At 38.9% G+C, this 17510-nt stretch overlaps 1 protein-coding gene across 7 annotated transcripts; it reads right to left on the bottom strand.

The window, feature by feature from the left end:
* Nucleotides 1-452: 452 nt before the first annotated feature.
* On the bottom strand, nt 453-12418 carry LOC112465706 (zinc finger protein 2-like). 7 transcript variants are annotated; one of them, XM_025033403.1, is made up of 10 exons: nt 11380-12417; nt 11042-11129; nt 10694-10804; nt 10382-10597; nt 9955-10294; nt 9187-9279; nt 8837-8923; nt 7530-7688; nt 7099-7402; nt 457-7020 (listed from the first exon to the last, which is right to left on the bottom strand). In XM_025033403.1, the coding sequence occupies exons 2-10, from the start codon at nt 11108-11110 to the stop codon at nt 6720-6722; spliced, it is 1680 nt and encodes a 559-aa protein (XP_024889171.1). In that variant the 5' UTR covers nt 11111-11129; nt 11380-12417; the 3' UTR covers nt 457-6719. The 7 variants fall into 7 exon arrangements, with proteins under 7 accessions (XP_024889170.1, XP_024889171.1, XP_024889169.1 ...); XM_025033401.1 differs by having other exon boundaries at nt 9955-10594; nt 11380-12418; XM_025033400.1 differs by having other exon boundaries at nt 9955-10597.
* Between the last annotated feature and the right edge of the window lie 5092 nt (nt 12419-17510).

Below are 17510 nucleotides of genomic sequence, written 5' to 3'. Positions count from 1 at the left end.
TAGATTTCCACCATTTTTTAATGGAGATTATACTGTAGAAGTTAGTGTTAAAAATGAAAAAAAAAAAATCTATATTTTGCAGAAGTAATATAACTTTCTTCAACACATTCTTAATAAGGAGACGTCAATCAAGGAACTAAGGAAAATATTTCTGGATAGCTCTGGAGACGCTCAATGCAATTATGAGGAAATTAATCAAGTGTATGAAGACCAATAAATTGTAATTTCGTCGACGATGTATGGAAGCTCGATAAAAAATGGATCTGGTAACGAAGTGATAGCTTGGCAAATGGTTATTGTGGCCTTTCGGAATTCTACAAAGTTTTATCTCTCCACATAATCAATGTATAAAATAACACATATGTATATCTCTCTCTCTCTCTCTCTCTCTTGGCACGCACGCATGCACGCACGCATGCATCCACACGACGAAAATAAAGGTCACCCAGGGCCTTGAAAAATGAAAATGTCCATATCGGACATCATTTATTGTTATCACCTAAGATCTGATATAATCATGCGCTAGTTTTCTTTATTCGGTACGGTTTGCACGTTATCTAAGCGGATAATCAAGTATGATACACGTTACATTCAAAATTACCGTTCTAGGTATATTGACAGTAGACTAATCTAAAAGTGACGTCTTTTCTTACGACTTCTTTTTCCTCCTTTCTGCCCCCTCATATAAGTAAGTAAAACGAGCTTATCGGTGACGGCCGTAACTCGCAGCAGACTCTCCGTTATCCGGAATCAATTTACTCGGCCTATTTTCAGGTGGAAAACACTTAATCGTTTGGAGGAGCGAGAGGTTCTTCAATCGGAATCAAAAAGATGCGTAAGAGCCGCCCAAAAAGCGTCTTAATTTTCTAGACGGCACTCCAGATTGAGTTTCTTCAAAACCTGGTAAAATTCTGATAAAATTAATTTGAGTTTTTATTCTATTTTCTAAAACATTTTTTTAGGTTGCCCGTGAAAACTTGATACTGAATAGCCGCAATGAATGTTGCATTACCTTTTAACTTTTTTCAACAATATTCCGGGCGAACAAGAGTCCACCGAGTTCCGGTTCGTGGCCGCGATAAACGAAACAATTGATGGCAAAGGAAGCGATTCCTCTCGTTTGCGAATTTTGAGAACTCATGATTGGGGTGGGTCAAAGAAAGAGACAGGAATATAGAGATAGAGCATAATAATGCGAGATGACCTTTAACTTACATCAAAGTAACGTATTATAGATACATCCCTTTGCGTACATCGCCGTCTTACTACAAAATAGTCGAATTAAATGATTCGAGTGGAGGCGGGGGTTAAAAAGAAGACGTGTTGGTATCCAGCATTCCCGTAAAACTAACGATAGAAAGTACCGACACAGGGTGGATCGTAGCAATGGTATTCTAATAGCACATTTCCTTTCCACTTTACTTTGTAAGGATGTGCGGATCGCGACAGTTCTTCTCCTCTCTTCCTTTTCTTTTTACAATTATCAAAATGTTCTTCGATCGGGTAGAGTGAATAAAAAGTTAAGCCCACACGTGTCATCGTATACGCGCGATAAATGCGTCAATTAGCTTAAAAAAATTGCAAACTTCTCTTCCCCCTTTTTTTAAGTCTTCCTTACGTTACGAGAGGCCGTTTAATCCTAATTTAAATTTTGTCGCTCAGCAGGTAACGACATCCACAGTATTCGGTATCAGAATATCGCCTTTACAGAATATCGTTACGCTTATTTGTACGACATATAAAGAACAGATAATTCATTAGGAACGTATTTTATTATAAAAAAATCACCACTATCGTTTATATATATATATATATATATATATATATCGTAAATTAATCCAGCGAAGGAGCGTGACAAATCAATCCGCACGTGGTGTGACCTCCTTCATTCGTACATGATGAATGCGTCAAAATGATAGTTAATTACATCGAGTTGGATATATAGGACAGTAAGATGCTACAATTAAAAAAATAGTACGCTTCGGCAAATGGAAATATACAAATTCGGCGCGGATGCGCGTTAACGCCTCTTCTCTGCGTAAATACAAAATTACAGTAAGCGCAAAACGGTTGACGTTTTCAGGCCATTAAGAGTTCCACGTTGGGAGGGTCGGATGTTTATCTGAAGGGATTTCAGGGATCCGTACGTGATATTCTTCCGGGAACGCAAGTTACATTGTCGGAGAAACAATACGGTTTCGTAATCACCGTTCCGAAACCTCGACCCTTAAACAGTGCAAAATTATAGTCGTACCTCGGCGAGCCGCTCGTTCGTTCGATACGCTTGATGAATTGCACTCGATACGGAATATACGGATGCACGAGAATAGTGACGAAATAGCGGTGAAAAACTATTTCCGGGACCTCTCAGGCATGGGGCTTCGTTTCACGGATGCGTATGTATAACGAAATCGCGAAATCTCGGCAAATCAGAGTACACTGAGATTAAGGAAGACGCTTCCAGACGATTTTGATTCAAACGGAAGCTCTGCGAGTTCCTCACCTACGAAATATCTCGGAGCATGGAATTGCTGCGGGAAGACACACCGCTCAAAATCGCTTCTCTCTCTTCGCACGATTATTTCCGCCATGTCGCAATCGTAATCTGAACGTGCGAAATAAAAACCGGATCGGACTAATAGATCTGCAAAAAAATATTTAAACGTGATAATGAAGTAATAACACATTTTGGGACGCAGCGCCGTATCTGCTGCAGCAATTCTCGACAAGTTACTTAGAAGTACTGATTCGAGTCGCGCTAACAATTCGTAATTACATTCATACACCTCGCTTTGGTTATCTTGCGATTTTCACAATTCTTCTCGACTCCTTAATTAGGAGTTTTTCAACGCAGGTATAAGTGTACAAAAGTATGGTTTCGTCCGCGCGCTCGTCAACGCAAAGTATTCGTTCGTGAACAGTTCTAAGAGTATTTGTCTTAAGTTTTGATGTGGACGCTTATTTAAGCCGTGTTACTACCGTAAATTTGACCGTCTAATCACAGTTTCAATAGAGTTAGCGATGTAATCAAAATAGAGACTTTTTCCCCCAAAAATAGGTTTCACGTGAATATTAATTGAAAACGCATCGTGTCGAGAACATCGCTCATATTGCCGCTATCAATCGCGCCGTGATTCTTATTAGTCTTGTATATTTTTTTGTTTTACATCATGTTATTCCGCGACGCCGATTAGAGCCCTCCTATTCGGTTTTGAAATATTTTTAATCGTAGTTCATAATCTTGTATCTGCAGGTGGACGTAGATATAACTGTGCTTCTGTACACAAACGTTCGATCATATTCAAAATTTCTACAACGCAATAAAACTGTAGACAATTTCCCAGTTTTGTAAATTTATAAAATTAATATATAAACATGCGAAATTTATTTGAGAGAAAATACTAAAAAGTCGATAAGACAAAATGATATAAAACATATGTATATCAGACGTTCACGCACGTCAATTATCGTTGAATGTTATTCAACTTTCGACCGTCGCACAAAAATAAACATGAACGAACTAAAATAATTTCTTTTACTGGTCGGATCGGATGAATCACGGAGATTTGAGATATTTCGAAAAAAAAATCCCTGCGTCTAATTTAACAGCTAAGCGTGTATTGTACGACAATACTGCGCATTTTCTTCTAATCTTACAAGGACATGATTGTGAAACGTACAAGAGTCGCTTTATTGTCACCCTATTCGCGTTACTTTTTTTAAAGTTCATAAATCGTCCGCGGGTAAGAGTGTATGCGCAACGAACAAACAAGCAACGAATTCTTTAAATTTTAACAGCAAATGCAAATTTTTGTCGAATTGTTCGACCGCGCGAAGATTCCGATTGGAATTATTCCGTTTTCCCTAGAAGAGACAATAGAAATCTGAGAAATAACTGAACAATTCCGATCGGAATCCATTCCGAAAAGTTTCATAATACGTGCCCTGGGAACATTGTGGAACTTTTCGGAATGGATTCTAATTAAATTTATTTTGTTGATTGAAAATTTTTTCATGTTCGTTGTTCGTTTGTTTGGTGTGTATGTATGTACCACCCCGAAAAAAGGCATGACAATTAATAATACTGTCTGCAATGAAACACAATCGAATAATCTGCGCCTACTCTAGTAAATATACAGAATACTGAAGTGTGACGTTCCCGCTTCGATAAAAACTACCTATCAGGATGGGTTCTCTCTGAACAAACGTTAAGAGAAAAAGAAGAAACGTCGCTCCTGTGCAGAATGTACTAAGTGTTAGGATCGAAGATATCTTTATTCTGTTTTACATCCTCGTGATCATAATCGAAATAGAAGATGGATTCATGCGTCGATTTGAAACGGAATTTCTTTTTTTCGCAATACAGAAAGAGAGAACCAAGTATTGCCGTTTCGTGATAAAACTTACGATGCTGCATTACGTGCTGACTATGATTCATATTTTAACTTAGGTGTATCTAATCTGTGACTCCCCGACAGTTCGACTTCGAGCGCGTATATCACCACTAGTTTCTCCGTCTTTAACCGTATTTATTGGAGCTTATCTAAGCCATTACGTAGCAAGACTATTTGCCATCTTTCCTACAATTTCGCAAAAGTTACAAACGCGGCAATGTTGCAACACGAAGGGGTGATAAACGAGCTATAAAATTAATTGCGGGTGAATCACGGCTTAGACAGCTCTATTCTAATCCCGAAAAACCGAAAACGAGGATAGGTAATCCAGCATGAAGAGGCTAGCCTAATCGAAAATACTGTAACAGGTATTGCTATCATATAAAAGTAAAATTATGTAATTGCGTACCTTTATTTTACAAGTTAATTAGTAAAACAGAGAAATATCCCCAATTCCGGATTCCGTGCGAAAGTCGAATTTATTGGCAATCACGTAGACTGATCGTCTCGTAATACTCCGTAGTAGATCAATTTCGTGTAAAAAGAATTATTTGGGACACCCTCAAGCCGTTTATGTTTATATCTGTCTCCTTCGCACAATTTGCATTATAAAATCTTTTAAAATTATACAAAAAAGAAAGAGAAGAGACGTTGTTCGATAGTAGCTCGAATGACGAGTTCACAAATAAAGATGCAAAAAAATAATGAAATAACAGTAAAAAGAAATATCCGCGCGGTTGAAATTGCGTAACAGTTGCAAGAACATTCTCGGGAAGGTATCCAAATAATAACTTCGAAGATAAGATACTGTGTAGCACACAAGTCACCAATCGTGAATGTATGGAGCTATCAATGTACAATCTATTCGTTTGGTGATCATTGATACTTAAAGTAGCGACGGTGCGGGATCGCTTTAACAAGTGGGGATATAAAAATTAATGTATACATATATATATTTATATTTATATGTATATATATATATATATATAATCTAGCTCGGCTACTTGTTACAAACTAGCAACTATTCATCAGTTATAATATACTCATATAGTTCGCGGCCTCTTAAAATTATAAAACGGTTTAGTTTGCCCGTCGATATTCGCTATTATTATTGCAGCCCCAGCAAGTTATATAGGTATGCCGCACTACTCCTTCGCCGCCTTTCATCATGATCGTTGTCATCATCTTAGTGATGCGATGCTTTCTGATCTCGAATGACTGGACGGAAGAGGGCTCGCACAAATCGCGATGTCGTTCCGTTCCGCACACTATCCGCAAGTACAAAATTTCCCGGGCGTTATGCAGAATTCTCTGCTCGTCGATTACATGCTTACTCACGCGTTCATCATTTGTCAGATAAATAATTTATGCGGTCGAAATTAAATAGATATTTTCTACCTTGTAGGTATATAAATTTTAAACATTGACAATCTATCCTCTGCTGATATCGAGAAAAATCGGAAGGGCCGAGGTTTGGACATCTCTCAACTATTTTCGATTTGTTAAAAAAAAAAAAAAAAAAAAGAGAAAAATACTCGATACCTTATACTTGCGCTTTACATTACCGAAACACATGCCGCCGCAATCCTCCGTTGTTACAATCATTCGAAAGTACACTTTATCATCGGGCTAATCGCAATATTTGTCGGAACTATTGCACAATGCCATTCATGAAATCATGAAATACTGGCAAGACGTCTAGCAATTTTGTTCTCATGGACAAATTAACGATTATTACACATATGTAAGAAAGAATGATACGATTATTATTACATTTTCCGTTTTATTTTAGAAAACTATTATATACGAAATGTATGCCGCGATACGATTAAATTGTTCTTTCACTTTTTCCGAATGGCAAAATATAAAGGTAGACGTATTTCTCTATTACTTCACACAAAAAGACTTCGTTGATCTTGGCGGTTGTAAATCGTCCAATTGTATATTATGAAATAAACTTCCAAGGATACATTTCACGAAATTTCTCACTCGCGCAACTTCACGCAGAGTCTTTCCGTCCATATATTTTTTTTCTTTTTTCGTTTCTTTTCTTGAAATCTTTATCCATATCTAAATCCAATTTATCGACAGTCGCTAAATATTCTTCACAGAATCCCGTACACCCAGTGGCCGTACACACACACGCGAAAAAAGAGATGCGCCGTTTAGTCACTCCTACAGGATTCACTTGACTCTTTCAAGAGTAAAATCCATATCCTTTCTATCATATATCCATGGATTTTGCCGTTCTCGAGATTAATATTTAAAAAAAGGTTATAAAAGTTAACCTCTTTACCAGCTCCTGAAAGGTATTCTCTAGCTGAATCATTTAGGCTCTGGGAAGGCCACCTGACACTTGTAGACCTCGTCGAGTATAACTTGGCCTTGCCCTTGGCTGACGGTGACAGGAGTAGTCGCATTTACGACCACGACTTGGCCTTGTTGTGCCTGCTGCGGTTGCTGCTGCTGCTGCGACTGCTGCTGCTGACTACTCGCGTTGGCCTGCTGTGCGTTCGCCGGGTTGTTCGCATTCTGGTTTCGCGCGGTCTGACCGTACTTCTCGTGGATCGCACGGTGACGCTTCAGTGCGAAACGATCGGAAAAGCCAATCTCGCATATATCGCACCTTAAAAACACAAAGATTTCATGTATGCGGAAACATAAACGCGTTTCGATAACCGGTATCTTTGGATGTTAAAATTACCTATGCGGCTTTTCACCAGTATGGACTTTCGCGTGATTCTTGAGATGCGTAGCTTGATTGAAGGCGGAACCGCAGATGTTACATCTATATGGCTTCTCGCCGGTGTGAATTCTCCTGTGATTCCAGAGCGTTGAGTGTCTGGCAAACGTTTTTTCGCAAACCTCACACTGATAGGGTCGCTCGCCGGAATGAATTCGCTCGTGATTCTTTAAGTGCGGGCTCTGCGAAAACTGCATGCCGCAAACGTTGCACTTGAATGGTTTTTCACCCGTATGAACTCTTCCATGATTTTTCAGATAGGCAGCTAATGGAAAAGAAATAAAAATTTGCATTGGGAAATAAGTTTATATAATCTTCAATTAATCAATATACGTAGAGATGAATATATGCCATTATCTTATGCGTTTTATATAATTTAATCGTTTACTTACCCTTTGCAAAGGCTAAACCACAGACTTCACATTTGAATGGTTTGTCTCCCGAATGAAGTCTTTTGTGAGACCAAAGTGAAGAATATCGAGAAAATGTACCATCGCAAACGTTACAGTGAAATGGTTTTTCCGCCTGATTTTGACTGTTTTGCTTGCCACCTGAAATTGAAAGCATAAACAAGGTTTTAGTTTTCCTCAAAGGGCCAGTTCTACAAAAGTGATAAGCTCGAAGTTGTTTCGCGAGGAATCTACGAATCTATGCGATATGAATTCGCTTCGTGATACTAATGTTTGCTCTTTTTATTCTTATATCCAAGAAAGGAATATGGAATATGAAATCACAAAATGAATGATGATTCAATGTAACGATTATTGTATGAAACAATCTGATCATGCAGGTTGTTATAAAAGTTAGTGCACTAAAAAAATCTGAACGCCACAAGCAATATGAAACTTTGCGGTTTTGTCTTTATTATGTAATTTATTCTATGCAAAATGGTGAAATCATCTCCAATGAACTATATCGCGAAATAAAGTGAAAGAATCGTAAACAGCTGAACGGAAATTTAACAAGAGTTTGTCTTATGTACAAAAAACATTAAAACTTGGCGATTTAAGTTTATAAAACTGTCCCTTAGGGGAGATTTTTATTCTGTGCCATTGTTCTTAAATTTAGATGTCGACAGTTCTACAAAAAAGGAAAAGAAAATAACAGCAAAACAAAATAATCACAATCACTTTGTAAAAATTGAGATAGCAAAAATATTAAACAATAATAGAACGAACAAAAAAAGTAAAAAAAAAACAAGATAATAGAAATATATATCTATATATATTCCATCTACAAAAATTCATGCAAGCAAAAATAAAGTAACGTTAAATAAAAACAATATCAAACCTGACATTTAAAAATATCGATTTAAATTTATTGATAAACGTTTGATGTATTTATTGAAACTACTCAAAATCACGTTGAGTATTTTTAATAAATACGTTAGAAAAGGGTTATTAATTAATTTAAATTGACCTTTTAAATGTCGAGTTTCAGAGAATTCATGAAACTATGTATAATCGGTGAAAAGTTATAATTCCAATATATTTCTCTATAATAAAATTCAATATTTTATATAAATCATAAAAGTGTCGGCGCGTCGTTGACTCAAGCATCAATAAAATGCAAATATCGAAATTATCGCGGAGAATAAATTTGAACTGTCACCATCTAAGACAGACACGATATTACTCAGACATACTAATCGCAAAACAGATTCCATACTCTGTGTTGACGATAATTATATCCGACTTACTTCCTATGACGATGCGGCCTGTAGCCTTGCAGCCGCCACACTTTGCGAGGGAACTGATTCCGGAATCTAGTTTTTCGTCGTGTTTACCTACCATATATCACCCGATGTACGATCATGATAGCAATGAAAGGTATGAAGGGAAAGGGATGACCAAATATCTGAATAAAATGTTGCTGATAGGGATAGAGTATTGTGCACATATAATCCCTTGTAGCGACGTTTATATTAACATAAAAGTTGAAACGTAAACTTGGGATTTCAAAACGCTTATCAGCAACATCTTTCTTCTGCTTATCAATGGTATTAAGTGACATCCAATCAGCGATCAAATACTAGCAAATGATGCTTACCAATAAAAATAATCCCCGTGCCGTTGCATTTGTGACACTTGGTGACACTGGTGACACCCCTTCGTTTCACAGGATGATGACCAGGTTTGATAGCTACGCAAAAACGAATGCATATCTCTATTTTGTTGAATAAGTTTCATATATCCGTATACTGTGCGACACCACAGTAGGACAATGTGTTAGAACTAAAGCAAAATCTGCAAATATTCGTACATCTGGCCACGTATTATGGAACTTTTCGAAATAAATTTCGATCGGGATTATTCTGTTTTCCTTAAAAATAGAAAACAATAAGAATCTAGGAAATAACTAAGGACCAGTTTCACAAGTGTCGGTTAACTTTTAATCTTAGATTAACTCACTCTTCGTCTTTTTCTAAGGGGGACGTTAGAAGGAGGCAAAGAGTGAGTTAATCTAAGATTAAAAGTTAACCGACACTTGTGAAACTGGGTCTAAACAATTCTGATTGGAATTCATTCCAAAAAGTTTTGTGATACATATCAATCTAAATTGCCCTGATATCAATCGAAATTCAATAATCAATAGTGAACTGTAATTATAAAAACAGCAATTATTACCATAAGTTCTACATAAGAATAATAGTATGTAATATCATGTAAGAACGTATAATAATTTCTAATATCGTAAAATCACAAAAATTTTTAGTGCTGCAAGATAAGTAAATTCCTTTGTGGTCACTATTAAAATCAATGACACCACCAGGAGATAGACATTGACTGTAGCTGAAATTAATTGCTATGGACGTACTCTTTTTAACTTTAGTTGGATGATGTTCGCATGGGTCCTCACTGCCACAATCTTCACAAATTTGCACCTTAGGTTTTTGATGCATGTTTGTTTTGTGACTTTTTAATTCTCCCGGTAATGCAAAACACGCTCCACAAACGTCACAGGTGTACGGCCTGTCCGGGGTGGTGGCGACAGTCACTGTTGTCGGCGTTTGCACCACAATCTGCTGTGGCTGTTGTTGCAAATTGCTGGGCGTCGAGTTGTGAATCCGCTTATGATGTTGGAGCAGGCTCATGTGGCCGAAGACCAGGCCGCAAATGTCACACTTGAAGGTCGCATTAGCGGCGGCAATGCTCATCTGGTTTAGCAACGTATTATAACCGACAGGTTGAACATCGAAACGGTAACAACCTTTGTCGTCGGTGATTGCACTGATTGTGCTCACCGCATTTGTCTGAACCTTCTGCAACATGTTGACGTTGTAGTAGAAGGAGGGAGGGAACTCGGTAGTAGTCGTCTGTTGCTGCTGCTGAGACTTATCCTCCTTCTTGTCCGGCGTGACGTACATCTGCTGAGTCTGCTGCTGCTGCTGCGACTGTTGACCCTGCGCAGCAGCTTGCTGCTGCTGAATTTGCTGTGGGTCAAACATTGCTGGTTGCTGCTGTAAAAAAAATATCATTTAATACGATTAAAGAGTGAAAACTTGAATGAATCTTCTTTCTTTTTCATTTATCACAAAATAATGACCAACACGAACCTGTCTCTGATCTCCGTAACTCGAATTGCTCTGTTCCGTCTGGGTAAAACTGTTAGTTTGTTCTGTTTGAGTAAACATGGAACACTTCAATGGCTGCTCGATCGGTTGACTCTGTTAATCAGAAATGTTTGTCAGGCACTTTGATACAAGAGAGAGAGAGAGAGAGAGAGATGTATCAATTAAAAAAATTATATTACGACAGATATTTTAATATCTTACAATTAAACACGAGTCACAAGTCACATACTGAATGAATACTTGAAAATGAGATTGATCAGCATTCGGTCAATGTTCGCAAACATACACGCTCCCTCGCTCGTCTTAAGTTGCCTCACGCGCGACGCATACCTGCTGTATTTGATCAGGACGGGTTGTGTTCAACCACACCACGTTGTTGCCATTTGATTCTAGGGCCATTGATGTATTGCCTTTGACCCTGCACAATCAATAGGCGGTCGTTATAAACTGTCGGCTTAAGCAAGAGCGTGCGAGGTATGCGAGAAGCAACCGGCAAGAGATTCCCGACGACGACGACGACAGGAACACCCTGGCCGAGAGCACGGTAAGGGTGAAGAGGAACGCGTTCAGAAGCGCGACGGACGCAGCAAGAAGAAAAAAAGCACGATTTCGCGCGCGCGCCAAGAGACGAGACAATAGGCGGACGGACGCGTAATAAACATACTCACGTGTAATAGTCCGACGAGCCGCGGGGTTAATACTCCGGCTGCCGAGCGGTAACCGATGATCCTCTAGTTGCCATGACGGCGGCGGTGGCGGCGCGAACTTCCGCACGGCGGGCACCACGAAGACCTCGCGCGCTCGAGTACGTCGAGTACGCGCGGGCGTGCACGTCGCCGTAGCCCACGACGCGGCTCACGTACAGCATCTACGAGTGAGAGAGCGGGTCGAGAGGAATGCGCTCTTCCACTGCGCGCGCGATGCTCTTATCGCGCCGTAGAAGCCGCGCGAGAAATCAATGGCGTTCGATTTCGCCAAGCGCTTCGATGGACGCTTCCTCACACTCACGGCGGCGGCGGCGGCGGCGACGGCGGCGGCTTCCGACGTGGGGCCGCGTCATCCAAAATCGCGACGATCGGTGCGGCGCGCGCTCGGTGCTCGCTCACTTGCACAGTTCCGTTCCGTTCACCTCCTCGTCCGGTTCGCCTCGGTTCGGCTTGGCTCGGCGCCGGACCCTTGGCTTGGCTTGGATCGGCGCTCGACTTGGCTCGCCCAACCACGCGCTCCGTGCGCTTCGGCACGCGGTTTGGAGCGCGCGCGAATGATCACTTTCGGAGTCACACGCTTGTCAACGTCGGCCCGCGCAAATCATGGTCGGCTGCGTAGAGCGGCGCGGTGGCGGTTGCGGCGACTGCGAGTACGAAGCGCGCGGCCGCTGCCGCTCCTTCCTCGTCGCGTACGTCGTTTCCTCTCTGTCGCTCCCTTTCACCCGCTCTATCCCGCTTCCTCGTTCGCTAGCTCGTTCGCTCGGACTCTGTCCGCGCTTCGAACGGCGGCGGCGGCGGCGGCGACGGCATAAAAACCGGACGCGGGCTCTCGCAACCGGACGCGACTCGCGGCGTTATCCGTGGCTCGGGCTAGGCCGGGATGCGATATGGTGTACCGTGCGACGCGCTAACGAATGCCCGCGGTGGCCATTACGCGCGACGAGGACAACAATGGGCGACACGGAACGCGCGCTGCGCGCCTCCCCTTCCCCGCGTCGTCACCTTGTCGTCTCGCTCCCCCTCCTCCCAAACGCTCGCCGCGCCGGTGCCTCTTTCCGAAGCGTTTGCGGGCGCCTGCTGCCGTCGACGCAGCCATTCGCACTCGTCAAGGTCAACTGCGCGGTGACGCATGCGCGTCGCGACGCGCGCGCTAATTGGCGCGCTGGCCGACCGCTGCGAGCGGCACCCGGCGGGACGCTGCGTTCACGGAGCGTCTTCCACTGTTCCACTCTCCACTGTTCCACTTTTCCTGACTTTCTCTTCATGCATGGCGATCACGCGGCACACTTGTCTCTTTTTTTCGGCCGGGCTACCGCGTCGCGTCTCGTCGTGTTGCACCTCTTGCACCGAGAACGAACCGAGCACGCGTTCGTGGCTCCGTGGAACGGGAAAGAAGGTACATACATACACAGAGGCTGCCGAATCCGCAGATGGAAAGAACAGACTTTTCTATATCTTCACAGAGATCATTGATATCGCATGTAACGTTGGATCTCCTTTCAGCTACACTTTCTGCACTTATAGTCAGTCCCCCGTCTTTTTTTTCTTGCGAGACGCAAAGTACGCGACTATTTTGTTTTTAATAATTTGCCGAATCAAGTAATTAATAGAACTTTGCACTGCACATTCTCTTAAATGAACCATTTAATTACATTTCTTTGTATTAATAATTGCCGGCGCTGGATTCACGTGATCAAATCTTACAATTAGAAATATAGTTCTAAGTAACTGTAAGTTTCGTCAACAGATGACGCTAGTCTTCTATTTCTTTGCTCCTTTTTGTTTTACATTTTATTTTTTTATATGTATAATAGGGTTTATAAATATATTGAGATCGAATATTTTCCTACCATTTTCAATATTACAAATAAATTATATGATCATCGATCGAGAAAAGATTTTCAGGTCCGTTTTGAATAATTAACAAAGGACGTGTACTCGATAACGTTTTTCGAAGAATAGAAGTTGAATTTTTCATATAACAGGAATGATGATAGATTGTATAAAGTCCTAACGTGGATTTTCATACTTTATTACTATTAATTGTAATAGAAATAAATCGTAGTTCAAAGCGAAATTTCCTTCAAATATTTGAGTGTTGCTATTTGGTTTTTGAAACATAATTGTGTCACGTACGCCGCTAAACTTGCGTTATTTTTATCGCGGAGGCAGCGACACATCACTTTTTTCTCTTGTCAATGTTGCTTTTGAGAAATGCGGCTATTTCTGACACATCTTTCACGATTCATTTCTTTTTCTCAAACCTCGTGGGCACAATATGTGACACAATTAAATCTTCCGAAGTCGAAAAACGTTCATATAAATATTGTCTAGCGGTTACTCGATCGTTGAATTCTGGGATAAATATACTAAATTGGCACGAAAAACATGCATTTATAAATAGACGTCTTGATGCTCGGCGCGATGCGATCGGAGGCGTACTTTTTGAGTCACCCGTTGTTTCGAGAATTATAACCCTTTGTGCTCGTGTGTCGTCAAATCGGAGAAAATAAAAATCCGGATTTTGTTTTTATCTTAAAACCTGTATCTACAATAAGTATTGTAATATTTTATACATATGAGCAAAATGTATCTAGAATTGTAATAAAATTATTATTTTCAAAAAGAGAACGAAAATTGCTCGTACAATCAACATATGATAATTTATTCAATTACTCAGATTCAGATAGTCAAATTATTTGGATAATCTGAATTTTAAATATACCAACTACCAACATTGAATCTTCCTTTACAGAAAAGTAATACTGGTGGAAATACTGGTGGTAGTGATAAAATACTAGGTGAGGTGATTTAATACATGTAGTAATATAAAAATATTTATCACTATCACTAGTATTTTCCAATTAAATGCTGACAGTATTAAATCTGATTTTTTTAAGTATTTAATCTCAGTATTAAATTTTGTAAGGGCGGTCGTGTCACCCATCCAAGTAGTAATCGCGCCCAACGTTGCTTGACTTCGCTGATTGAACAGATTAGCGGTGACCTCCTGACCTCAACGCTTCCTTCTTGCTTTTACTTATATTTAACATAATCTTATAGTTTTATATAACAGTAAGAGTAAAACTATATCCTTTCTTAACTTATTCTCATTAATTAAACACATAAAATATTCAGATCAGTACTTGAGCATTAACATTAAAATACTGAATAAAAATTAAGTCAAAGGATTCTCGAAATTAAAAATAAAATTGGGAAAGGCTGTGAGGGTCAGACGCGGTTCTTTGTGCGTAATATCAGAATCACTGATTTATTACTTATGTTTTACATCAATCAATCCGTAGGTACGTTTTGGATCAAGTTTGAACCATCTTCAGCGGTATAATATTAAAAAATTAAAAAGTTCTTCGTTTCACAGTGGTGAGTTTTATGATTGGAGATTTCAGAAACGAAAATGAAAACATACTTAAACTAAAAGATACATATCTATAAAAATAATTTCATTGTTACTATAGGTATTGTTAAAAGATCTAAGGTAACTCACCAAGTAGTCTAGAGAACGAAAACATCGAAACAAGTCGAACAAAGCAGATATAAAATTATGGTATGACATCTGGTAAAAGTATATTTTGTACTAAGAGATCCGGAGATCTTGTCGACACGACGCACAACAATGATATAATTCGGTATTACAAGAAGGAGCATGTGTTAGGTCAAAGCAGCAGTAAAATAAATTATAAAAGTATAGGTCAAACAAGTAAAAATAAACTAATAAATATTCAATGTATAAACAATAACACATGATCTGACGAAAGACAAAAAGTTTATGGACATGGTTTACAATTTATTTAAAATAGACACGTATGCATGGTGCATAAACTCTGTATCAGTTTGAGAGTTGAGACTATTCTTTTGTAGCTTAATATGTGACATCTCAAAAACTAGTCGCTTTGCTAAAAATTTTTCCCTATCTAAGATTTCAACGTTCTCCCAATCAAGTTCGTGATCGAAATTAATTCTATGTTCGGTAATGACAGACTGAGTTGTTACATTTCTGTGAATATGGTTGCGATGTTCAGAAATTCTCGTTTTTAATTGCCTCATCGTCTGACCAACATATGAAGCGTCACAATTTTTACATGATATTTTATACACAACATTTTTATTTGATTGGATAGGGAGAATATCTTTCTGCACTTTAATAAAATTCTTAAGTTTGTTAAATTTTTAGCAAAGCGACTAGTTTCTGAGATGTCACATATTAAGCTACTAAAAAATAGTCTGAACTCTCAAACTGATACAGAGTTTATGCACCATGCATACGTGTCTATTTTAAATAAATTGTAAACCATGCGTCCATAAACATTTTGTCTTCGTCAGATCACGTGTTATTGTTTATACATTGAATATTTATTAGTTTATTTTTACTTGTTTGACCTACACTTTTATAATTTATTTTAATGCTGCTTTGACCTAAGACATGCCCCTTCTTGTAATACCGAATCATATCATTGTTGTGCGTAGTATCGACAAGATCTCCGGATCTCTTAGTACAGAATATACTTTTACCAGATATCATACCATAATTTTATATCTGCTTTGTTCGACTTGTTTCGATGTTTTCGTTCTCTAGACTACTTGGTGAGTTACCTTAGATCTTTTAACAATACCTATAGTAACAATGAAATTATTTTTATAGATATAGGTCTTTTAGTTTAAGTATGTTTTCAATTTTGGGGTGGAGTTCCGAAAACGGCCGACCTCCGATTTCGATGAAACTTTGTGAAAAGCTTCGTTTTGGCTTAAAATGAAAGCCCTTAAAAGGAATTTTGGCGACTCCTATGATAAAGCCATTTTTTAAGATAAAATGTTAAAAAATATAGGGCTGTTCTTCTGAAAATGTCCGTGCTCCGATTTAGGTGAAACTTTGTGAATAGGTTTCTTTTAGATAAAAAAGACATATACCAAAAGGATTTTTTGCGACTCCAAAGTTTAGCAACTTTTTTAACATTTTTGCAAGGGTGGATCAATAAATCAAGCAGTTAGGTATCACGCTGGGAGTTTGTTTAGTTTTATTATGCGGGGGAAGAGGCTCCGCCGTAGGCGGAACCCCTCCCCTGCCTATTTATGTACTGTTTATACACATGCATTGAAGGCACATTATGTGTCTTCTATATTGGCATAAAAGGCATAAATGACTAACATATATATGTCGAAATAGTTCACGCATACACTTTCCACGCGAGACGAGTTGTCACATGGGTTCGTGGCGTGCTTTACAAGCTTGTTTATATATGGGGTTTGTATATATATATATATATATATATATATATATATATATTTATATATATCTATATATATAAAGAAGATGTCCTGACTGACTCATCAACGCTCAGCCCAAACCCCTGAACCGAATTTTTACCAAAAGTATATGAAATAGGAGTAGAATTTTCCGGGGAGTGCCACTATGTGTATAGTTTTTGTTACCGATCTTTTTGGAAACCGGTTTTTTTAATTTTTCTAATTTTTCGGGAAATAATTCACCGAATCTCAAAGAATTATAGATCAAACAGGGGCAGAATTTTCCGGGGAGTGCTATAAAGTGTATAATTTTTTGTTACCGATCTTTTTGGAAGCCGTACGGAAATTTTTTCAATTTTTCGGGAATTTATTGACCGAATCTTAAAGAAGTAGGGGTAGAATTTTACGGGGAGCGCCATGATGTGTACAGTTTTTGTTACCAATCTTTTTGGAAACCGGTTTTTTTAATTTTTCCAATTTTTCGGGAAATAATTGATTGAATCTCAAAAAATTATACATGAAGTAGGGGTAGAATTTCCCGGGGAGTGCTATAAAGTACATAATTTTTCGTTACCGATTTTTTTGGGAATCAGTATCAGAAGTTTTTCAAATTTTTCGGGAAATAATTGATCGAATTTTAAAGAATTGTATATAAAGCAAGGGTAGAATTTTCCGGGAAGTGCTATAAACTGTATAGTTTTTCGTTACCGATCTTTTTGGAAACTGGTATCTTTTTGGAAATCGGTTACAAAATTTTTCCAATTTTTTAGGAAATAATTGAGTAAATCTCAAATTGTATACGACAGAATTGAACTTCAGTCGATAAAAAA

This window comes from Temnothorax curvispinosus, unplaced genomic scaffold (genome assembly GCF_003070985.1).
Source record: "Temnothorax curvispinosus isolate PA1 unplaced genomic scaffold, ASM307098v1 QBEX01015436.1, whole genome shotgun sequence".
NCBI lineage: Eukaryota > Metazoa > Arthropoda > Insecta > Hymenoptera > Formicidae > Temnothorax > Temnothorax curvispinosus.
This window is presented reverse-complemented; position numbering and strand designations above follow the sequence as displayed.

Excerpts from the sequence above, each read along its gene's own strand:
- LOC112465706 (XM_025033400.1), bottom strand. The coding sequence starts at position 11,110 with ATGGCCCTAGAATCAAATGGCAACAACGTGGTGTGGTTGAACACAACC. Across the intron at positions 7,689-8,836 it reads AGGCCGCATCGTCATAGGAA|GTGGCAAGCAAAACAGTCAA; the intron begins GTAAGTCGGATA and ends TTTCAATTTCAG. Across the intron at positions 7,403-7,529 it reads TGGTTTAGCCTTTGCAAAGG|CTGCCTATCTGAAAAATCAT; the intron begins GTAAGTAAACGA and ends CTTTTCCATTAG.